The sequence below is a fragment of the Harpegnathos saltator genome, unplaced genomic scaffold (assembly GCF_003227715.2).
Source record: "Harpegnathos saltator strain DR-91 unplaced genomic scaffold, Hsal_v8.6 scaffold555, whole genome shotgun sequence".
Taxonomy (NCBI): Eukaryota; Metazoa; Arthropoda; class Insecta; order Hymenoptera; family Formicidae; genus Harpegnathos; species Harpegnathos saltator.
Genome location: NW_020230377.1, coordinates 554,236 through 578,191, shown reverse-complemented (window position 1 = coordinate 578,191; position 23,956 = coordinate 554,236). Strand labels below are relative to the sequence as shown.

At 53.5% G+C, this 23,956-nt stretch overlaps 1 protein-coding gene across 1 annotated transcript; it reads left to right on the top strand.

Moving 5' to 3' along the window:
• Positions 1–19,191: 19,191 nt before the first annotated feature.
• LOC105182278 (protein escargot) lies at positions 19,192–22,591 on the top strand. Its single transcript, XM_019840953.2, has 2 exons — positions 19,192–19,705; positions 20,247–22,591. Exons 1-2 carry the CDS (start codon positions 19,588–19,590, stop codon positions 21,764–21,766), a joined length of 1,638 nt encoding a protein of 545 aa, XP_019696512.2. The 5' UTR covers positions 19,192–19,587; the 3' UTR covers positions 21,767–22,591.
• The last annotated feature ends 1,365 nt before the right edge of the window (positions 22,592–23,956 follow it).

Here is a 23,956-nt window from a genome sequence, read left to right as displayed (position 1 = left end):
CTAAAGACGATTCGGCGCGGCTCGTTAAAGTATCAGCGGCCGGCCGTGAGCTCGTCTTGTCTCTGATTACTCTCGCGGCCGGTGTTGACGTGCTCGCGAGTGCTACCAGATCGATCGTGGCAACTGATGAAGCCGGAATCTCAATCCCCGATATCAGATCTCGACAGAGCTGAGTGCTGACGATTTTCAGCGTGAGAAGAAGTTTCACAAACGAATCATCACCAGACACGGTCGTGTGTGTGTGTGTGTGTGTGTGTGTGTGTGTGTGCTGAGAATCTTCTTACGCGCGAGAGAGATTATTCCAGCAGAGTCGGGCGCAGCGACTCTGCCGGATTCCCGAACGAATCGACTCGACGCGACTCGGCCTCAAGGACATTTTTCCCCGGCAGGGCGATAATACGTCGCAATTAGCTGCGTCGGTGGAGCGGCGGCGCGGAATTCGCGAAAGAAGGGGACCCCCGCGGTGGAGCGCGCGGGCTTCATGTCGGCCGATCGATAAGACGTCGATTAGAGGTTTAGCGGCTCCCGCTTCAATGAGGTGGAACGCATTGTCGCCCGATAAATTATATGATTTTCTCGCAACGGGCCCTCAGGGCCTCCGAACGAGGCGCCGGCTCGTCGTCCAGAGGCTGGCGTACGGCGAGCGAGGCGCCACCTGATGAAAGTCTCAGGTGAGCGGTAATGCGTTACGCACACGTACATTACAGCTTCAGCTCCGTCGCTGTCGCGCTGCAAACGCGCCGAGATGACTCCGTAGGTGTTGGGTGTAGCTTGCATCTTGCACGGCGTCTTTCGCGCCGATCGCCTCGACTCGCCGAAGATTCGCGAGTCCCGGCAAATTCCGTGATATTTTCGGCTCCTCCGGCGAGCCTGCGCGCTCGAGCAATCATCGCTCGGAGTGGAAAAATGCAGCGGGGCAGGAAGAAAGGAGGAAAAATATTGAGCACGTGATCCGATCGAAACGCCGGGAGCGCTACTCCGGCAATTGTTCTCTCCCTACCTCGGCCTGTCGTAATTTTCGCTGTCTGATGCAAAGCCCGTCGCAGAGGCAATAATTGCGGGCGATTTATCTCGGGTAACGTGCATCAACAACAACGAGTCAATGCAATCACCTACGGATATGACCGCACCGCGCGATCTTTTTTCCGTTCTCGCTTTTTCACGATCGGCTAGATAAACGAAACGTATACGAGCGTAGCTACGAGGGAAATCCCACTCCATTGACGGAGGCTGCCACCTCGATCGGTGCGAAACGCGCCGTGTAGATCGGGTCGATTGGGTCGCGCCGATCGATGGACAAGTCGCTCGTGAATATCACTCGAAGAACTGAACTCTCTTATGTAATCCGCTTGTTCAACTCGGCACTAAAGAGCGGCACCTACTTCTCTCGTTGCAGAACGCCGATCGTCGTTCAACTTCTGCGTATCTGCGCCTGTTGAAGTTCCCCTCTCCCCGCCGCCCGCGCCGGTCCCAGAATAGAATGTCGATTTAGGCGAGCCTGTAACTGCGGATTCGCGAAGCGGAATCGGATGCTGACGAGCCGAGAAAATCGCGTCTCACTCGCGTCTCGAGTCGCGATCGATCGATCGGCCATGTGGAGGCCACGAGATGGGAAGAGCATTCGAGGATACGACGGGCGTTGCGTTGAGAAAAGCCTTCCTATCGTCTCGAGTGCTTCGCAAGAGCGCTCTCGAGACGTCAGCATGCTCGAGGACGCCGACGACAGTCGGCTGGGCTTTTTCTCACAGGGTTATCGGAGAACCCGCGGAGGAGAGATCGGGATCACAGATCGTTCGATTTTCGCGAGCGGGATTTCACTGGTCGGCGTGGCGCGGCGGACGGGCACGCGTGAGTGCGTAACGCACGCAACTCGATCGCGCTCGCATGATCGAGCCGCGGCCATTGTCTTGTCTGGTGGCCGGAGAAAGTGTGGCCCTAATAGCCGAGGGAATGATTAGAGGAATCGCGGCGGCGCTCCAATCAGCACGCGCCGTCGCACCCACTCGTCCGCGCGCGGTGATACGGCCGGAATCGTAATCGCCGAGTCAGATCGCTCCGCCAACATCGGCCGATTATTCTTTCGGCAACATTTGCGCCTTCTCACGGGTGCACGAGAGCAAAAGCGAGCGAGCGAGCGAGTTCCGGCGCCTCGGCGCTCTCGCGATCTCTCTCCTCGTTTTCCGCCGCGATTTCCCAGCCGCGGTCGCGTAAATCGCGCCTACCGGCCGAGTCGCTTCCGCCGACGAGAAAAATCATCCTCGAGATGCAAAGGCGGCTTATTTATGTCGCGGCGCGGCGCGCCGCGGCGCGACGACCTGCTGCGGACCGGTAAAATGTACGGACCAGCTGACACGGGCGCTCACTAATAGCTTTTCCAGGATATAAAGCACGCACGACGCGCGAACCATGAGTTACGCCGACGAGTCCGCGGCGTCTCGCGTCCCTGGAAGCCGCTTTGAATAATCTAGCCGGGCCGGCGCGCACGCAGGAGCGCCGTCGGCTGACGGCCATCGTCTTTTATACCGCGATGCTAATTAATTGAAACGACCGGCCGACAGTTGCGCAAGGAGGAGGCCCCGCCGGCGCGGTAGCTTCGCGCCGCTACTCTAAGCAGCCACGGGTTGTATCGGTGGACCGAGAGAGAGAGAGAGAGAGAGAGAGAGAGAGAGAGAGAGAGAGAGAGAGAGAGAGAGAGAGAGAGAGAGAGAGAGAGGGGGGGGAGGAGAAGGGGGAGGTGGGAGAGTGATAGAAGGGAGAAAAGAGATCGGGATTATTTATTTAATGTATGCCCGCGCGTCCGGCCGCTGGGACCACCGACGGGCAAAAGCAGTGGGGTGCATGAGCTACCCGCTCGCGTCGAGAGCTCGCGCACTAATTTCGTTTTCGGACGCGCGCCTACCTGTGTGAGACTGCAGACGCTTTCCGCGGGGAACCGGCTGAGCTCGAGGAGATGAAAAGCGGAAGAGACGGCCGAGAGCCGCTCATCCCGATGCATTTCGCAAGCGTTTCCGCCGTTTCCGCGTTTATATTGGGTTGGCAACTAAGTGATTGCGGATTTTAAATGAAAGAATGAAAATTCAAAATTTTAAATTTGCTTTTTTAAATTGTTTTCAATGCATGTATGCGATACGTTGAGCTTCTCTGCAATATCACGTGTTGTGCTATGACGATCTGAATCGATAATGGCCTTGATATGGGTCTCATCGACTTCAAGTGGACGGCCAGATCGTTGAGCATTTCTCAATGAAAAATCACCAGAACGAAATCTGGCAAACTAATTTTGACACTGCCTTTCTTTCAAGGCTTCATTCCCATATACGGCACGTAACTTCTTGCTTCTGTGCTTGCGATGCGTTCTTGCCTTTTCGGAAATAATACAATAAAATATGTCTGAAGTGCACGTCTTGCTCTTCCATTTTTAAATTGGGATAAAAACAAAACTAAACAACTAATCGATATAATTTTTGTGCTAAATGAAAGGTAGAGGTCCAAACAATAAGAAAAAAATATAGGTTAGGTACTTTGAACACGTTAACGAAACAAAAGAAAGTGTAAAATCCATCTGTCGACAAAATCCGCAATCATTTAGTTGCCAACCCAATACGTGAGAGGATCGCACACCTCCGTGAGCCGTAAATCATCGTAAAAATTGCCCCTCGGCTGTAAGTTGTTATCAATGTAATAACAAACTAAAGCATTTGTATCTGTATCTTCTAATGATTCAGAGTAAATATAAAAGAGAGAAATATTTCGGTCATTGAAAGACAGGATCTCCTGATTATTTCGAGCAACGTATGAAAAAAGTATAATTAAATCGCATTTCTCGAGATATCGCGAACCTCACCATCCCATCACCATAAAAATGTCTTTTCTTCTCTGACTCACCGATACACAGCAGACAGAGTCAGCCGCGTTCTGCTGCGGATCTGTAACAGAAAATATAGTTTCGTTAGTTAAACCGTTAGGTTAAAAGTTAGATTAGGTTGAGTTCAATTCGCGGAAGCGCGCGCGCGCAGATACAAACGTTGACCCTTTGCCATTGTAATTCAACGGCTTTTATTCCAATCGCTCGGTTTTCGATCGCAATAAATCAAGAAGAAATATACAAACGATCGGTGAACCTCACCTTCAAGCCGACTCTGCTCGGCCCGAACCGGATCCTCCGGTGCGGCATCGGCGTCCCTCGAAACTGCGTCCCGATAACCGCAGCTACCGCGTGGCTGCAAACTCCAGCAGATCTGTAACAAGAAACGAGTTTCCTCATTAGTATTACAGCGACAAATGCGTCCCGCATCAAGAGCACGAAAACTCGAAACTACAAATTAGCTTCTTCAACTTAACCAAGTTAACCAATAAAAGTGTACCTTTAAAGATCATGAAACACTGCTGTTGCTCAAGATGCTCCGGATCATCACGCACACACACACATACACACACACACGCACGAATATTACAGGTTACACGCGCGCGTACACTGTGATCGAACGTGAAAATTCGGAAATTATTACGCGCGGCGATCCGCCGATCCGTCTGCCGCCGCGGTGTAAACAATAATGGAAACGGTCGCGGCAATTGCGTACTTATAAACATGTTGTTTTCAAAGTCGCGCGACCTTGTCCCGCTGGGACGCGGGTCTCAGAGAGCCCGTAACGTTGTATAAAATTTAACTTTTTAAACAAAAAGGTAAAAAGAGGCACCAAGTACGAGGCGCGCAACACGTATTGTGTTATTTTTAGAAATTTCAATTAATTTCTTTTCAAGTTATATATGTAACATGTAAAACTTTACAAGTGGAATTTATAACCATAATAAAACTCTACAACACTACTTTGCAAAAGAAATGATATAAACGGCAATGTTTACGCTTTTACTACTGCGCATCGTACGCACCTGAGCGTGTATCTTTGGGCAATGTAATTTATTATTTTCGTTATACAAGCAATAAGTTTGTACAAGTGGAACTTTTATATCTCTAACAATAAATTCTTCTGTTGAATACTATAAATAAAACTCTACAAAACTGTTCTACAGAAAAATGGTACAACAAAACAGTAGCGTCAACTGAAAAACTCTACATCAACTCTGCAAATGAGAGCTTTTTGCAATCTGAAAATAAATGTATCGAAAACTCCCAATGATACACAGTCCGGTACTTTAAAAACAGAGTCTTCATTATTTACTAGAACACTGAGTTTTATGGTTATTTTATTCGTTATTATAATAAATTAGTTATTATAACAATGCAACAAAAAATATTTAATGCGAAAAGTCTTGGCTTCTCTCTCTCTCTCTCTCTCTCTCTCTCTCTCGCTCTCTCTCACTCTCGCTCGCTTTCTCTTTCTTGCGCATTTCTACTCCTGTATTCTAGCAATATTCTTCTCTCTCTGTGCTCTCTATCGCTTGCTCACTCGCACTCGCTGCTTCTTCAGCGCGCTTGTAACATCTCTGGTGTCGGAAAAGTGAGATGCACAAATCCCCTCTCCTCTGCGATCTAGCGTTTCTTACTTTCTTACTGAATCGAAATTTTCCGTGATTTGGATTTTATTTTAAAATATCTACATTTAGAGACAACGTAGACAAAAAGGACACAAGGACACTTTTCTTCCTATTCTTTAAGGCCGAATCGATTGGCACTAAAAAAACCTCGATCGGTTTAGCCATTACTGAGGTATGAATATCTCACCTCGTTTCAACTCGCGGTTTCGCGTAATATAGGCACGGTATGCCTCGCGTCGTTCGCGGGCGCAACTTCGTTGCGCTTGAACTTGGCGCGAGACACTACCGTGCCTCTTGATGTCCAACGACGAGTGAGCGATCTTTGTAGGATGAGTGATTTTGAGTTGAGTATGAGCCATGTCGAGGCCAGCGAGAAATTTCTCTTTTGCGTCTTCCAAACGCTAGAATGTGCTAGGCGGACTTGGAAACGATACGCGCGTCGAGCCTTTTCGAACTGGCACGCATGACGATCGTCGATATATTCCCTCCTTTGTTTCTTATTTCCTTAAATAATCGATCACGTTGACGATCGTTCTCACGGGATCGCCCGGAGGGAGACGCAGCCGCGCATCACGGAGAGACGCGTTACCTCGCGTTCCGCTCGGCGCAAAACCGGCGGCAACCCTCGAAATGAATTTCCGCGCGGCCGCGCGTTATCCAACATCTCCAACGAGGGTATAAAAATGTTAATGCTACCAGATCGCGAGATCCATTACTTGCCGCGATAAAAAACTAATATCTCGCTGGTAGCCAGATCCAGCCGGGCTACCTGTTGCTCCCTACCGGAGCGCGCTCGCGCTTCCCGGCCGTAAGACGATCTCGCCGGGGCCGAAGGGCGATCTTCGGGCAAAAGGGGGCAGAGGGAGAGCGAGAGAGAGAGAGAGAAGGCAGGCGAAGACGCGAGGACGAGGACGAGACGCGAATGCGCGGCATGGCGGTCGTCGAAAGCGGCGAGAGCGAAACAGAGAGAAAAAGAGAGAAAGAGAGAGAGAGGGAGAGAGGGAGAGAGAGAGAGAGAGAGAGAGAGAGAGAGAGAGAGAGAGAATGTGTGTGTGTACGCGCGAAAGAGAGGAGACGGAAACGGGAGAGCGAGCGACTGCAAGCGGCGCGGCTCTCGATCCGCGGAGGATGGGTAGCACGGTAGTTGGCGGGCCGCGTTGACGGGCGCATTTTTTAAGGCAGATGATATCGGCCCCCGGGGGACCAAAGACTAATGCGTCGAGATAGCGGCAGTAAATCAAACGGGAATTCCAGGTCGTGTACGTAAGGATGTTTATGCTCGCTCGCGACCTCGGGCCCGAGAGCGCGGAACGAGATTTACTTTCTACCGGGCCTCGAATCGAAGAGATAACCGGCACGGCTCCCCCGATAAAATATTAACCTCGCGCCTGACTGACGACGCTCCATTTCGGGTACAAGCGGGAGGATGTGCCGCGCGCGCGCGCCCTTCTCCCTTCTCCCGTAAACGCGAGCACCGAGCAAACGCTCGTACGCTCGTTCTTCTCCGCGAGCGAGCGCGTGAGCGTCGTTATGATCGCGCGAGGGCGCAGGGCGGGATTGAAAATCGTCCTCGGAATCGGCGAATGAATTATTGTACGCCGCGAGCGCCCGCGCCGTCGTCGTCGCGGTAAAATATTTGACAACGTCGCGGCAAGTCAAAGGGATGAATAACGTTTCCGCGCGCGACGGATCCCATAGATCACGCCGGCATTATAACAGTTCGTAATTCTATCGCGCGGGATTGCCCGCCGCCGCCACCGCCGCCGCCGCCGCCGCCGCGTGAAGTTTGTTCGTTGTTGCGTCGCGATTTCAAGGAATAACAACACCGTTACGCAATAAATTATCGGTACCGTCGTTGGCAGTCGCGAATGTTGCACTTGGTTGCATTTGTGAGCGCCTGCATTTGCATACGTGCCGGCACGGAGCGGGGCTCGCATGAAATTACGAGAAATCAGCGCTCTCCGATCGGGCGTCGGTAGGTAGGTAGGTAGGTGGGGTTGGTGGGAGGGGGAGGGGAAAGGGGGGCGCACGTTAAATATCGCGCTTTGTGATTTTTCATCTGCCAGTCCCACATAAATTTTCCTCCGCTCTCGGCTAATCGCGATCTGCGGATAGCGCTGTCTATCATTTAATACGCGCCATTGTTTTTATTATCAGCTCTATCTTATCGCACGGGCGCGTGCGCGCGCGCACGTAATTTCATCGATTTATCTTATTTGAGCATTCCAGCGGGCGATCTCCCGTCCGTGTCCCACGCGGTTGGTTTCTGTCGAATCCCTGTTCAAGTAAGGGAAAGTATTAATCACTCTCTCGCTGCGTGTGCGGCACTTCACAGCGTCAAGCCGACATCGAATACGTCGATTGCGGTTGCCGTCGAAGATCGCGACACGCAAGACAGCCGGAACGGATTGAACTCTTTGACCGACGTGTGTGTGTGTGTGTGTGTGTGTGTTGCCGCGGTTGAGATTCCTCTCGGCTTTTCTTTCTTGACGTCGAGACGCGGGCGTGTCTCCGCATGCGCGAGCGTTGCTTGAAAGGCAGGAAAACTTGAAAGGGGAAGCGCATCTATATTTTCCGTTTCCACCTCCCGAAGAACGACATTTCCGAAGAGAGACAATACGCTTCTCCACGCCCGTGTCTTTTCATTTGCACGATGCCCCCGGCTGCTACAAATGCCGAATCGAAACGGCCGAGCGAGGCTCGACCTCACCTCCGGTCGCTTCCCTTTCTATCTCGGCAGAACCTTCGTCTGCGACGACGTCGGTACGTGATGTCCCGGCCGGGGAACGTCTTATGTTACGTGTTCATGTGAGAAAATCATCACTTGTGGCCGGAATCGACCATTGAAGCAAAGCCCGAAGAAGGATTCCGCTCTCCTTTCTGTCTACCAAAGGAGATTCCTCTCGCGATGGAAACTGTCCTCTGAATCGGTAACGAGTCCAGTTTCCTCCTCATCTACTCGGGAGCCTACAGTCCGGTCCTGTGATCCTGAATATCTGCTCCTCCTCCGCCCTTTCTCCCTTTTCTTCTTCTTCTTCTTCTTCTTCTTCTTCTTCTTCCTGCTTCTTCTCTTCCTCCTCCTCCTCCTCCTCCTCCTCCTCCTCCTCCTCCTCCCGCTTCTAGCTCTCGCTCGCTCCTTCCACTCGATCCTTACCACCGCGAGAGGCGCATTGTACCGACGTTGAGATGCGTGTACGCCTTGTCGACGCTGATTATGAACGCACCCGTAAGCTCCACTGGCCGCGCGCTAACACGGAGAGCTGAAGCGCACGGTCGTTCAACCCTGCACGCGGGAAAAGGATTTTTTCCTTCTGGATAAAGCGTCCGTGGGACGAGCGTGTCGTGCCGCGAAGCTGCGGGAATCTCTCAGGGAGGAAGCTCCCTCGCTTGTTTGACTGGCGACTGGCCCCACGTATGGGACCTCTGAAAACCCGCCGAGAGTGTCTCCCTGTCGATTCGGAATCCGGCCTGCGACCGAATCGCGCTCGCGACACTCGGAGTTGCGCAACACTCGGGGAATCAGCGACGAAGCTCCTTCTACCGGAGCGTTCGAGATGACGGGATCCTTGATTTTTTTTTCTTTTTAGAAAAATACGTTGCGCAAGGTGTGGTCGTGGTAGTTGTGTAAATTCGAGTGATTCGCAAGAAGTTGCGAACCGACCATTTTAGGCAGCGCCGCGCCGGCGGGGTGACTCGACCGTCGCACGAGATCGTGTCGGCCGAAAGCGTGTCGAAGGATCCCGGGCTGTGTGATGCTTGACGCGTTAGTCGCGTTCCAGTTCCCGTTCGATAAGTCGCTGAAATTTCAAGGGGCGCGGGCGCTCGGACGGAGCGCGGTTGCGTTACGGTAAGCGTGCGCAACTTCTTGAGCGGGCACCCACGAGTGCCCGGGGCGTCTCCGACATTGTTATCAAGAGTGGCGTACCTGCATCAGATCGAGATAGTGAATGTCGGTGCGGGTCGGCGCGCGCTGTGTCGCAACCGCGGGTGAAAGTGTATCGGGGCGCTCTCGGGGCGGCCTACGAGAGCCCAATTGAAATTAATTTAATTAAGCAAGCTCGCCGGAGAACGCCGGGGGACCTGTAGCCCGGGCACCTCCTTGCTCGCCGGACAATCGCTGACTCGATCATCGATTACGCTGGCCGATGCTTATCGCCGCTCCTGCGGAACGAACGGACGGAGCCAAGTGCGACGATCGCCGGGCGAGATTTCGCGTAATCTCCGGTGGACCGGAGCACGAAGCTGCGTTTCATTGAGAAACGCAGCGGAGTCGAGCGAGTGCGTGCCGCGATTGCCGAAGCGCGGAGCTAGAAATTCACGAAAGTCTAACGACTCGAGTCTTTGCTCGACTCGACTTTGCGCGATGCGAATCCTCAGCCGCTCGTCGGCTCGACAGTCGGAGAGACAGAGAGGGAGATAACCGGATGGTTGAATCCAACGTCACGTTGTTTATAGGCTGATGACCACGCGAGCGGATAATCGTCACTCTCGATATGCTTACTCGACAGAAAGGGAGATGGCCGTTCGTGAATCCTCCTCGATGACAGTGGCTGTCCTGAAGGACAGATCAGTCGATTGAAAATAAACACGCCATTCGTTAAGATCGCATCTCTCGCTCTCTCGCTTTTCTCTTTTAATTTCCGATGTCGTCCGTTCCGACCGCAAAAGGAGAAAGAGAGAGAGAGAGAGAGAGAGAGAGGGGGGGGGAGAGAAATCAACTTTTATTTATCCATAATATTTGCCCGAACGATCAATCTCTCTGCGACGATCGACGTTGCATTTCATCGTATATTGAAACTCGCGGAGAATAGCGTAAAACGCAATGATGTCTACGCGGCGAGAGGTTATGGTTACTCCACATTCGAGGTGTACACATCTCGATCGGCCGCGACGAGGCGCGTTGAAGAGTTTAGCAAAAAGCGTCGCACGATTAATGATCTCATCAGGAAACCACCGTTCGTATTCGCTGGCCACGTTGAAGGTGTCGCGTCGCGCGGGATTCCGCAGGACACGCCGGCGCCGCATCAGATAAAAGTCCGTGACGCGCGTGGGGTCCCGTCAAACGATGGACGAAAACTAGTCCATCGAAGATGCCGGACGGTAATGACGCGGACACGACCGGGAAATGAGGGCGCATCCCGAAAATATAAAAGTCAGGCGCGCGTGGTGATGTATCAGCCGTGGTTAGTGTCTCACCTTAATGGCCGATCAGATAAGGGCTCCTTGTCCGGTGGTCCTGGCGAGATGCTATCGCGTTCGCACGCTCTCACACCCCGAGATGTGTACCGTGATGTCATTATAGAGCCGAAATATTTTGTAAACGCGCTGCCGAGAGAGAGAGAGAGAGAGAGAGAGAGAGAGAGGGGGGAGGGGAACGGCGACCCTGGCGAGACCATACGGGCGAGAGATCCCGGCCGAGCGACACTTCCTGCTTGACGAGGGCCACGCTATCGAGCGCAGAAATTGACTCATCTCGGCGTTCGGCTCGCTCGCCTTCGGCTCCCAAACGACTTTTTGTCGACCTGCGCGATGATCGATCTAGAGAGCAAGCGCGTCATTCACAGCGGCGGATAACGCTGTGTCTTCATTTATCTTCGCGAGACGCGCGCGTATTTCACGGCGAATAGACGACTCGCCTTCGGGATACGGAATCGTACGAAGAAAGAGAAGAAACGATCGCCGATTCCTCTTCTGTATACAAGCGTGATTGCTACTCGACGCACCTTGTGCGCTCTCAGCTGATACCGACTGAAGAGCCCCACGGCGGGCGTCTTGAATTTAGCGTTGCATTCGCGAAATGATCACGGTGCGCAGTTATATTTTGACATGCAAATAAGGTTAAGGTCTGCGAAGGGGCCGAGCAGACCTTGTTGTTTCACGGAACCATCGCGGCTGTTGGGAGTCCCGCCTGGCAGGCGAGATGGACACGTGGTCAAGTTTCAGCGGGGTGGAATTTGACAGAGTTTTGGTCATCTGGTCCATCCGATCACCTGCCCGCCCCTAAGAACGAACCCCCGACGGGCATGTGTCGCTTCGCGGCAGGAAAATCGTCCGGCAAACTGACCATATGCTGCGTTTCTGGAGAAACGATCTGCGATCTTTTTATCTCTCCTCGACTTGACGGACGTATGTATATCCGCGGCCTCTTCACCCCGTCTCTGTGTCTCGACTTTTCCAAGTCTCTCTCTCTCTCTCTCTCTCTCTTCTGAAATGAAGGAAAGACCGAAAATACTCGTCACGTTATCTTATCGACGATCTCCACGAGGACGGCGTTAAGTTACAGAGTAAAATCGTATCTACCAGCTGACCAAGTGAAAACCACCGCGACACGTCGCGCGTTTGAACGGTTCTCACTTGTCCTTGCGAAACCGTGCTCGCCGCGTATCTACATTGTTGCACGACGAGGAAGCTCCCAGCGTCTTTCTCTCCAACGCGACAGTTCAGTTTTCCCTCGGCGCTTCTGAGGGGAATTCTCGGGAAAACGGCAGGCTTGTAAGTCCGAGAGACCGTTTTATTTATTGGGCTAATAATAGACGAGACGCTCTCTCTCTCGGCCGGAATTGCAGCCGAGGGTCCGTGAGGCCCCCACGCGTTTCGATTTCTCGAAAACGGTAAAATTGCCACGCGCCCGGCCCGGCCCGGCCGGATCAGCTGTCCCGCCGAATCCACGACAGATGCAGCCGTCCTCGGCGCACTCGCGTACGTTGCAAGTCGGCGCGGCGCGGCGTCTCCGGCTCCTTTGAGGCGTCGATTTTTCCTGGCGAATGCAGGTGAACGCAGCTAGCCCGGCTGCGAACAAGTTCCGAAACTCGCACGAAAGACGCGAAAAATCGATATTTTTTATCGGCGAAAACGCGTTCTGTCGCAAGCTGTCGCTTTATTGCGCACTCGGAACCCTCGAGCAGAGCGGCAGGTTACGCGAGTTCCCTCGACTTGTCGTGTGAACTTCGGCCCGCTAGCGGCCGTGCGTAATTGGCAAATTATGCTGATACTCGCTTTCTGCGAGCGAGTAACGGCGCAGCTCGCGCGCGCCAATCACGACCGAGATTCGGCGGTATACGGCTCGCCGTTGAATCCGTCGCGGTGTTCTTCACTCTGTCGCACGGCAAAGGGAGGCTGAGTGTCGGCGGGGAGGGAGGGAGGGGATTTCCCGGGAAATTGCCCGAGTTTCCTCGAGAAGCGAAATGGTGTGGATGGCGCGCTCGCTGTGTGTCGTGTATTCTTATCGGATATCGGTATATCGTCGCTCGGCTACGCCCGAGAACTCTCTCGCTCTATTCAGCCGCCGGGATAAAACAACGTCGGCCGCGGGGAAACTCGGTGCCGCTCCGAGTTGCGGCAAGACGAATGCTCACCGAGAAAATTACACCTGCGGATTCCTGGGCCCGCGGTACAAAGGGCAAATACTGGGCCGCGCGCGTTCTTGGCCGAGCGAACGGGCTTAAGACGCGGGCGCGCAGTGATTCTTTGAGATCGTTGCACAATGAAGGGGCCTTGCACATCGGCGGCGGCTATTCACGGCGAGGGAAGGAAAGAAAATAAGAGGAAAAACTCAGGCGCACCGTTCCCCCCTTGCTCATTCACGATCAACGAAATATCCGCTATTGTTAGCGCCGGGGTTCTCGATCTCCCGCGACGATCGTCGGCCGCGCGCGACCTCAGGACCGACGCTGAGAGCGATCGCCGCGTGAATTGAGCTGCACTGAGGCTCGTCAAGGGATTGAGAGGGAAAGTGCATTCGTGTAAGACGCGCGTAAGTGGATTTCACGAGGAATCCGAGGAGGCATTATCAGCTCGGCTGTAACAATATCGAGCCCCGCAGTCGATTAACCTGCGGAGCTTTCGGGCGTTTTCGTGCGCGAGGAGTGCCGCGATGCGAAAGTATTGTCCGATGAAAATTCCGGCCGTCGTGTGAACATTTTCACGGCAAGGGGGTCGATGAAGATGCACCCACTCTGTATCACCGTTCTTTGTCGCGCTCGCCCCAGTCCAGGCTCTTTGTAATTACCCGACTAGAAATTTATCCCATTGTCCCGATCAGGCTAACCTCATTTGGACATCAGGTCCCAATGAGGTAATACTATCGGGTCCTAGTAAATCATGTAACGCAGCGTGGATATCAGGACCTTGGTGAGGATTCATCGTCAGGTTCTTATTGAGTTACCTTATGGAATCCTTATTATGTTTTTTTTTTTTTTCAAATTATGGCTCCTGATTACTCGCCACGGCTATATTGGATGATGACATTAGAAATAAGAAATGACACGCTGAAAATTTGTTCTCATGTCATTTCCAAATAAAAAGATATTTGCATGAAGTAATATTTTAGATCGCTTAAGCATACTTGCAAAATGTTTCGGAAAAGAAACGTAAAATGAATATCATAAGATCACAAAGTATCACAAGGTGACAAGACACAAAGTAGTGTTGAAGAGAAAAGTTGCATGTCACGTTAATTTTACAACTATTTATTGACTGCTGAAAAAAGGATAGTTTCTGTAGCATTTTACAAACATATTCAAGTGATCAGAAGTGTTTTTTCAATGCAAACATCTTTATATTTGGAAATGACACCGAAAAATTGTCTTGTTAAAACTAGATAATGCAAATCATATTAGGTACAATGAATAAAATCCCGACAAGGACCTGATTAACTGAACCATATTATATCATACACTAGGTTGGTACGTTAGGGTTCTAATGTGGACTCAATCATTATAACGATCTTTTTAGATTATAAAGGTCTTCCTTACTTATTTGTCGTTAGGATTGACTTACTTAGGATTACCTTTCACTCATGACCCTATCAGGTCATTATCAATATTAGGTGAACCTGATCAAAATTTCTAGTTGGGTATATTGTAAACATTTAAAGGTATCAACGATCTGATCGACGCGTTGGCGATTGATGATTTCGAATGACAAGTAGATTTTCCCCTTAAAGAATTCATTTCCCGTTCAATTTAGCTCAGAGAGAGAGAGAGAGAGAGAGAGAGGAGAGGAGGAGGAGAGAGAGAGAGTTTATCACGCGAGAAAGAATAAGCTTCAATTCGAATTGAGAATGTCACAAAGTTGGAAAATCCGTCGCTGTTGACGGCGAGGCGACCAGCTTCGTGGCAGCTTTGATGCGAGAAGAGACCCAAAAACCCCTCCGGTACCTTCCCCTTTCCCCTTTTCCAAGGGCGGGGAGGGGGTACCTGACACATGTCTAGGGATCCGCGGGCCCCGAAAATGGGTCTACGTAGCTAGTCTCGGTGGGGCCGGTCGCATATGGTGGCGCAGACACGTATAAAGCGCTCCAGCGGTAATAGCCAGGTGTTTCAAAGGTGAGGCGATGGGGCGCCCCTCGAGGCGCACAACAAAAAAATAAACCAGCTTCCTTCCGATGGGGCTACCTTCCAACAGGGCGGCCGCCACCCGGTACACACGTACAGGCCCTCTCTGTGCGCGTCGTAATAATTATACAGATTTATTCGAACGGCCTCGGATCGCAACGGGTTAACTGCGGGCGCGCGCGCGCGCGCGCGCGAACTGGTCGACAGTTCCGGGGAATCGTAACGTCGGATATCTCGCCAAGGGTCGAAGAGTCACACCTTTCATTTCCTCAGCTGTAACGTGTAATTTACCACTTTGAGCGGGAAAACAAGAATCGTACGAGGAACCGGCCGCATAAACGGCTGTCTATAAGTATACACCCGGGCAACGTGTCTATCTCTCCGAAGTCGCTGCGATAACTCTACCCCTTCGAGTCGTTCACACACACACACACACACACACACACACACACACACACACACACACGCACACGCACACGAATGGTCCATCCTCATTGATTGCGTTACACCGCCAACAAGAGCAATCAGAAAGCGTTCGGTGCCTCGGGCTCTGTCGGAGGCAGGCTCGTCGAGAGGCTGAAGAAAGTTACGCGAACGATCGCAACCTGTCTCACGAGATTGGGCCGCGACAAGGGCGGAAATGGCTCGGCCATTGCGGCGCAACAGCATAACCGACGCGATGCGCCCGTGGTCCCAGTGGGACCTGCTTCCATTTACGCGCGCACAAAGAATCTTCCGCGGCAACCTGCGCGGACGCGCGATTACCCGTAGGTATCGGCGCGCGAAGGGCGCCGAATTGTCGTCGTTCCCTCGTCGGGGATTCTCACACGCACACGGGGCATACCACGTCGGCAAACAATGCCCGGCTAACTTTGCGCGCCTAGTATTCCGTATAATTTATCCTCCGCATAACGAAGGAGAAGGAAAGGAGAAAAGAAGCGGAATTCTTTGCCGGAACCGCCAGTAGCTACCGGAATAACCGGATGACATGCAGGTCCTCCTCGTTCCTATCCTCTCTCTTTCTTTCTCCGTCCATCCCTCCCTCTCTCCCTACCTCCGTCTCCGTCTATCACGGCGATCCACGGCGAGGCAAGGGTTCCGCGCAGAGACAGATAATCGTATGGAGGAACACGTCTTTGTGCGCAGGTAGATGATTCGTCGACGACCGGTGCACGATTCACTCGGCCCGGCGTCTCTCGATGCACATTGCGTTAAAAACGCAGGCGACAATCACCTTGGCTACGTGCTCTTCTGCGTGAACCGTCACGCTGAGAAAACGCCTCTCGACCCTTCCTTCCGCGGGCGCAAGTACACAACGGAGAGAGACGGGGAGAAAGGGAGAAAGAAGATTGCGGTTTTTAATTTCACGCAGACGCGCAGGCAGCAGGTAGCAGACGAAGCAGAGCCATGCGCGCATGATCGTTGAACAAAAGCGCCGAGCGACAACAACGTAGTCGTTTAAAAGAATCGAGACCGAATGAAGTCGGAGCCGAAGTCGAAGCGGCCGATGTAAACGCGTTGTAACGCGATATATAAACGCGTGGCGTCTCCCTTTGATCGGCGTGCGTGTCACCGCGCGTCGGCACGCACTCGATACGTCACGTGACGTCGCGTGAGGGCGGCAGGAGGAGGACGAGCGATTCGTGTCTGCGCGTGAGGCCGCTTACCACGTAGATTATTTCGGACAAAGTCGAATTTTCTCGCAAGTGCCGAAAGATGGGCTGATAAAGAAAGAAGGAAAATTTCAGATAAAAACAAACAAGTAAAAGGACAAATAAAGACAGAAATTGAAAAAAAATCAAAACAGAAATAGACAAAATACAGGTAAAGACAAAATAAATATAATCTATAAATAAAAATAAAATGAAAATAATCGGTGAAGGCCCCGTCGGCGCGGCTGCTGCGGCGATATTCGTGTCTGCGAGAATGGCCGCCTACTAGATTATTTCAAAGTAGAATTTTCTCGCAAGTGTCGAGAGTGGGTTGATGAAAAGAAAAAGGGAAAATTCAGGTAAAGACAAAAAAAAATGAGAAAACAAATAAAGACAAAGATAAGAAAGAAAACAAATAAAGACAGAAATAAAGAAATACAAATAAAGACAAAAATAAAAAATCGATGAAAGCCCCGTCGGCGCGGATGCTGCGGCGATTCGTGTCTGCGCATGGCGCCGCCTCCTACCAGATTGTTTCGGACAAAGTAGAATTTTCTCGCAGGTGCCGAAAGATGGCTTGATATGAGGAAAAAGGGAAAATTCAGGTAAGGACAAAAGAATGAAAAAACAAATGAAGACAAAAATAAAAATAATCGGTGAAAGCGCCCCGCCGCGCCGGCGGTTGCTGCCGGACCGCGCGAGGGTTAAGGATCGCAATTCCGCCGCGCCGCGCGCGGCCGCTTCCGTCAATCTCGAGCGCGCGTCGTCGCGCGGACCAAGTGAAAGCCCTGAGCGCGTGCAACATTGATATCGCCACGCGCAACGTGTACACATCGACGCGGTAGCGAGGACCGTCGCCGTTGCGCCGAGACAAACGGTTATAATAACACGCGCCCCCGACGAGTATCGGGTTACCGAGATTTTATCGCGAAATTCTGCCGGCACATGCGCGCGCCCGCGACCCGCGCTGTCCTCGTCTCTCGCGTCTTTCTCTCTCTCTCTCTCTCTCTCTCTCTCTCTCGTCTCCTGCGTTTGTGCCTCTCTCGTTGATTGCGAAATAACACGACCGAATGATTGGCCGAGGCTCGCGCAACAAACTGGTCCGACGAATTAAGCGTGTGTGTGCGAACGAGAGAGAGCTGCCTACGACGAGCGGCAAGTACCAAGGGTCCTTAGGTCGAAAATCGCTTCGCCCTCGATTTCTCACGGCGCCTGCCGAGCGGCTCTGTCATTTGACGATCGCTCGATCCGGACTCGACCGACCAGTGATACCAAACGCGTATGCACGACGACTGCGAGAGATCTCGTCGCAGCGTTTCACCTCCTCGCTGCCGGGACTCCCTTGACAGTCGTCAACGCAATCCCCTTATGTCTCGCGTGGACAGGGGAAGTGTCCATAATTTTTGGCGCGGCTTTCGGAATGTGTGTCAAGTCAGGCAATTTCTAACGGGCGAGAGGACGAGTGGCGCGCCGCGCAAATTGCTGAAAGTCACACAAATCAGCGGGACTCTCCTGTCCGCGAGTAGACATCGTGCGGGTGTAGAGAATTTCCACGACAAGCTCGGTTGCATCTCGCTCGCGAAAACGGCAAGCGCGAGCAAAGCGTGAATTCCCGGCGGGCACGGAGAGAGCGGGAGAGCGGAGCGCCTTCGCTTCGCTTCGCGGGCTCGTATGAGCTTTCGAAGGCGAGCGCGCATGTGTGGGTCCCAGCACGCGTGGGCGATGTTGTGGCACGCGACACGACCGTTACTGGCACCGGAACTGGCACCGTGGGCCGACACGGAAGAGGGGTTAAATTCAGAAGGGGAACGAGAGAGGCAGATTGCCCTCTATGAGCTCTCATACGTGCATGCACGCGCGCGCGCGCGCGCGAACACACTCCTCCACACGAGCGCGCGCGCGCGCGCGCGCGCTCGCGGCCGCTCGAGGTAGGAACACAAAACAACCGGCACGACGGCGACTACTCGTGCACAAAGAGCGAGAGAAGGAACGGCGAGTTGAGTTCAGGTAGGCCGAATGGAAATTCGAATGAGTCGCCGCGCTCTCCGGCGGATCAGGGTGGGGGTCTAATGTAAAACCCACACAGGCGCGCGCGTGTGACCGCGCGAGTTCTCCCGATTGTGCGTGTGTGTGTGTGTGCACATGTAGAAGGGGGTCTCCCCTGAGAGGGGCCACAGCATCTGCTCCGTGCGGACACACTCGTGTAAAGCGACGCACACAGCGCAACGCAGCGCGCGAGACGGAGAAAGAGGGAGGGCGAGCGAAAAGAGACGGCGAGTCGCGCGGAAGGGACGATAAAGAAGGAAGGAGAGCACGTGGAGCACCGTGGACGCTCGCGTCGCACTCACGGACATCCTGCGCGTCCTGCGCGAGCGACTCCTGCTGCAACCGCGTGGTGGGGAGCGCGGCTAACCGGTGGGACAGATGCCCGGCCGCTCATTGGACGACGACTCACGACCAAGCGCCCTTCTACCGGCTTGCTGCGCGGGGCCCGTGGACCCGCATTGGTCCGGTAACACGTGCGGGCCACCTGCATCTGCTGGGGGTAGGGGATATGTTATAAAACGTTCTAGCGCACGTACCAGCCAGTCAGAGACTGGCTTATAGCCGAAGTGTTCGGAGGGAGATCCCGTACGTGAGCGTATCCCTACGTGTTCCCCTTCGCGTGTCTCTTTCTCTCTCTCTCTCTCTCTCTCTCTCTCTCTCTCTCTCTCTCTCTCGACGCCGAGACCTGTGCTATTGCCGCGCCGCTCGCGACTAATCAGTTCGCCTCGAACGAGCGAGTAGCGCGGACCGGTCTTATTTTCATCTCGCCACGAGCGATTCGAGTGCTGTTTATATTTTGATGACGGCGGACTTCGAGTGACGGCGCCGATCTGGATTCTCCGGACTCATGTGTGAGATAACAGTGCAGTGACGTCGTTCGCACAGAGGAATTGCCTCACGCGTGAGAGAACGGCGGGGGGCGCAGAGGAGGGGGCGGCGTTTGGATTATAACGACGTTGCAACGACACACACGGAGAGAGTGCATCCGCGTATGCTGTATCGTTCTGCGTAGTAGTAGCTGCGAGCGCTGCGGATATCGCGCATAGACAGTTCTCAAGATGTTGCTCGAGCAGGTGCCGTGTAGCTTCGTCAAGGACAATAGTTACAGTCATTGCCCGCTGAAGAAGCGGCCGGTGCACTTTTTAACGTCCAAGGAGGAGCCAGCAGCGATCGAAGGTACGCATCGCCAAGTTTGAATTTTTATGTTTACTGCCGAGCGCAGTCGCGCACCTGCGCTCTCTCGAGCCCGAGCTCTCGACGCCTCGCGTCGCACTTTGTCTTGTTTTCCGCATCGGCGTCGTAAGTCGTCCGCGACATGCGATTTATGTGAATATTGTATTCCTCTCTAACAAATAAATGTTGTAAAATGTTTGAACGAAATTACGAACGAGTTGCTCTTGCGCTCAGCGGCGCGGATTAAAGCAGCCTTCGGCACGAGAATAGCCGGAGGGGGGGGGGGGGATTTTGCGAGATACGAATACGATAAGCGACACGTTTTGTACGCAATTACGAGAACAAAAGCTCGCGTAGAATCCTAGATAGATAACGCAGCATGCGATTTCAATGGAAAAGAAGGAAAAGATCGAGAAGTATATGAACAACAAGCTATATGCACAAACGCTCTGCGAGCGAACGTAAGCAGCAAGGATAACACGTCCCGGGCAAAGATCATCACGCGCTAGCGCTGCCAACAATGTGCGTCTCTTTGTTGTTACAGAAGAGATGGTGGAGGTCGTGGACGACATCCCCGAGCCGGAGAACCTCAGCACCAAGCCCGAGGATCTCAGCAAAAGCGCGGATCGACACTACCAGCATTATCACAAACCCCAGCAGCCGGCGCAGCAGCCAGCACAAGCGCAAGCGCAAGCGCAAGCACAAGCGCAACAAGCACCACCATCACCAGCAGCAGCAGCAGCAGCAGCAGCAGCAGCACCACGGCAGGAAGCGGAGCAACGCGCGTCAAGAACACCGTCCCCGTTCGTGAAGGAGCCGCCGCTGTCTCCACCGCCGTCAGTGACGCACCCACCCTCGCCGATCAACTCGATATGCCACGTGCAGCATCCACCGCACAACTACCACCAAGGTTACCATCACCCCTACCCGGCCAAGGCCATGACGCCGCCGCCGGGGATCGCGCCGATCCACCCGAAGAAGGCGCGAATCGAAGTGATCCAACATAACTCGTCGACGACAACGACGCCGGCGGCGGCGGCGGCGGCGGCGGCCGTGACGGCGACGTCGGCGCCGCTGCACTTCATGGCGAGCAAGGCGCCGCTGGAGCCGCTGAATCTCAACACCCCGGTGGAGCCGTTGGCCCACTACCCCGCGCCGGTCTGGGTCCGCGCGACTCCGCTGTACCCGCCGCATTACCATCTGCCGTACTCGCCGTCTCCTTACCGCTACCACCATCCGGGTGCGGAACTGTACCCGTCGTACCCGGTGGCCGCGTACCCGCACTCCCCGCCGGAGTCGCACCCGTCGGTCTCGCCGCCTCCTCACAGCGCGTTAACCTGCTCGACGATCCAACGGCCCATCGCCAGGAGCTACTCGCATTGGGCCAGCCCGGACCACTGCGGCCTGTCGCCCACGAGTTCCGTGGGCTCGGGTTCCCTGCGGTCGCCGCCACCCGTCACACCCGAGGATCTCTCGTCACCCGGCAGCGACAGCGGCAGGTCGTCCGCCGGCAGCACCACCGCCGGCTCCGCGCTCGTCGACAGCAAGATCGAGAAGAGCAGCCCGAGCGACGCGGCGACCGCGCCGCCGAGCTCGACGTCGCCGAGGTACCAGTGCCCGGACTGCGGCAAGTCGTACTCCACGTTCTCCGGCTTGACCAAGCACCGGCAGTTCCACTGCGCGGCCGCCCAGGGCCAGCCGAAGAAGTCCTTCTCGTGCAAGTCCTGCAACAAGGTCTACGTCAGCCTGGGCGCGCTCAAGATGCACATCAGGACGCACACGTTGCCGTGCAAGTGCACCATGTGCGGTAAGGCCTTCTCCAGGCCGTGGCTGCTCCAGGGCCACATCCGCACGCACACCGGCGAGAAGCCGTTCAGCTGTCAGCACTGCAACCGCGCGTTTGCCGACAGGAGTAATCTCAGGGCCCATCTGCAGACTCACAGCGACGTGAAGAAGTACTCCTGCGACTCGTGCAGCAAGACCTTCAGCAGGATGTCGCTGTTGACGAAGCACCAAGAGGGCGGCTGCCCCGGCGCGCCGGTGCCGATCGGGTACGCTTGTTGAAGTCACTCGCACTTGTGTGTGTGTGTGTGATCCGCGCGCGTACGTGTGTCCTCCTCTGCATCTTGCTTCTTGTCCGGTCCGCGTTCTCAAAGTGCCTTACGCAGTACAAACGGCGGGACGCAGTGAAGCCCGTCGACACCAAGTGCAGTCCTGGACACGATCAGGTCAAGGGACTCGTCGTCCTCTCGCGAGCAACCGATTCTCTCGTCACACTTGATTCCCATTCTTCGTGTTCTTTCGCGGAAGTAGAAATTTCCTTTTCCAGGTGGAATCCTTTTATTTATGCACTTCTGCCGAGTTTTTATTTTGCCGCCGCCGCCGCCGTCATCGTCGTCGTCGTCGTCGTTTTTTATGTTTCCTTTGCCCCTCCCCCCCTCCCACCCATTTTTTTATTTAGAAAAGATACTTCGCGTTTCGCCGTATCGATGATATTCACGAGGGGCGGCTTCCGCGAGGAATCCCGCGATCTCTCGTCGGTTGCCGTTCGTCATCGTGTCTCCTCGTTCGCTGTAAATAGGCGGCGTGCATGGACGCGCCGACAAGTGTGTTTCGATTCCTTTTTCTTTCGGGGAGAGATTGATGATCGACGCCGCGCTCGGAATATACGCGCGGAGAATTTACGTCGGGATTAGAGTTACCGCTTTTGCTCAGCGGTCCCGTGAAACTTGTTGTGCCATTAACCGTTTCCTTTTCCTTTCGTTTCATCTGTTCGAATGCACGCGAGCACATCAGACGCGATCGCGAGGGACCCAGTGAGATAGCGACACGATTTGCGCACGTTTTCCTACAATTTTATATCGTTTTCTTCTCTTTTTTCCCCCCCCCCCCCCCACTTCCTCCCTCTCTCATTTTATGTTTCTCCTGCGATCGCGATTAGCGTTTTCTGGCACTTGAGGGTTAAATTAAGTAAATTATTGCGGAAAGCGAGAAACACGTGAATCTCGAAGGTGTGCAGCAGTCGCGGCGAATTTGGCTGAATTTGCGTAAGTCGCTAAAACAATTGTTGGGCAGATTTTTCTTGCAAGATACTCGAGCGCACACGTGCAGATGGCCTCGGCACATCCGTGCTCTTACACGGATTACACGTCGCGCGACGCACCTCGGAGAAAAAGGAAGAGAGGAATTAGCTGATATATTTTCCTGTCCTCTCGTTTGTTCGAACCGCCGATGAATGATTCAGGCTTGTAGATAAGGAACGAGGGCGATAGGCTGCTTCCTCTCTTTTTTTCTCTCTTTTTCAGGGCAGTCTTTATGACTCAGATTCGAAATTATCTCCTTATCTCCAGTGCGTGCGTGCGTGCGTGCGTGCGTGCGTTTGAAAGAAAAAATAAAGTTTCGGTGGTCCAAGTGACTTTCTCGTGCAAAATGATGGAACCGCGATAGTCCTTCCGCGCGCGCAAATTTCTCTGAAGCAGGAGGAACAGCCGGGCGACGATTTTCAAATCTCCGAGGCGATTTCACGCGGGCAAAGTCTCGTCGCTCGCGCAACCGTGCTGGCCGAATACACGTCGGGCTCATCTGTGTGTACGTGTCCGCCCAAGTACGAAAGCAGTACCGAAGTGCCATTCGCGAAAGCGCGTCAAACTACGCGCACGACGCGTTAGCTTATATATAGCGTAACGCTTAGCGATTAGCCGATAAGTCACGCACACAATACAAGTATTATAATTCGCCTTCCATTCCGTCGGATGCTGAGAGCCGGGGAGGGGGGAACCCGGGATGAGATGAAAAAGCGTCGTGTCCGCGAGGCGCTCGAATGAGGCGGAGGGAAGGGAAGAGCTGGATGTCGGCCCGTTGTGTCCGCGCGGCGCACTATCGTTCTCTCTATGTGTATCCCTTTTGCGTTCTGTATATTTACTTGTAAGTTACTCGAACAAGCTAGTCATTGTATAATACGCGCGGTGGGAGACGAGGGAGGCTCGGCCCACACGGCGATCCACTACTACGCGGCGTGCGCCGCCACCCGGGAAAAAAAAGATGTACAGATCTACGGAGGGGCGGGGGGATGGAGGGGGGGGGTGTAAGTTTATAGACGCGAGCAGTCATTGCGTAACCTTTATGTTTTATATACGTGCGTGTATGTATGTAGCGACGCTCAAGCGCGAGTACCATTTATATCTAGTTCTGTAAAGAAAGTATAAAAAGTATACTACGAGACATATATAGAGATATCGCCTATATATAGAGATA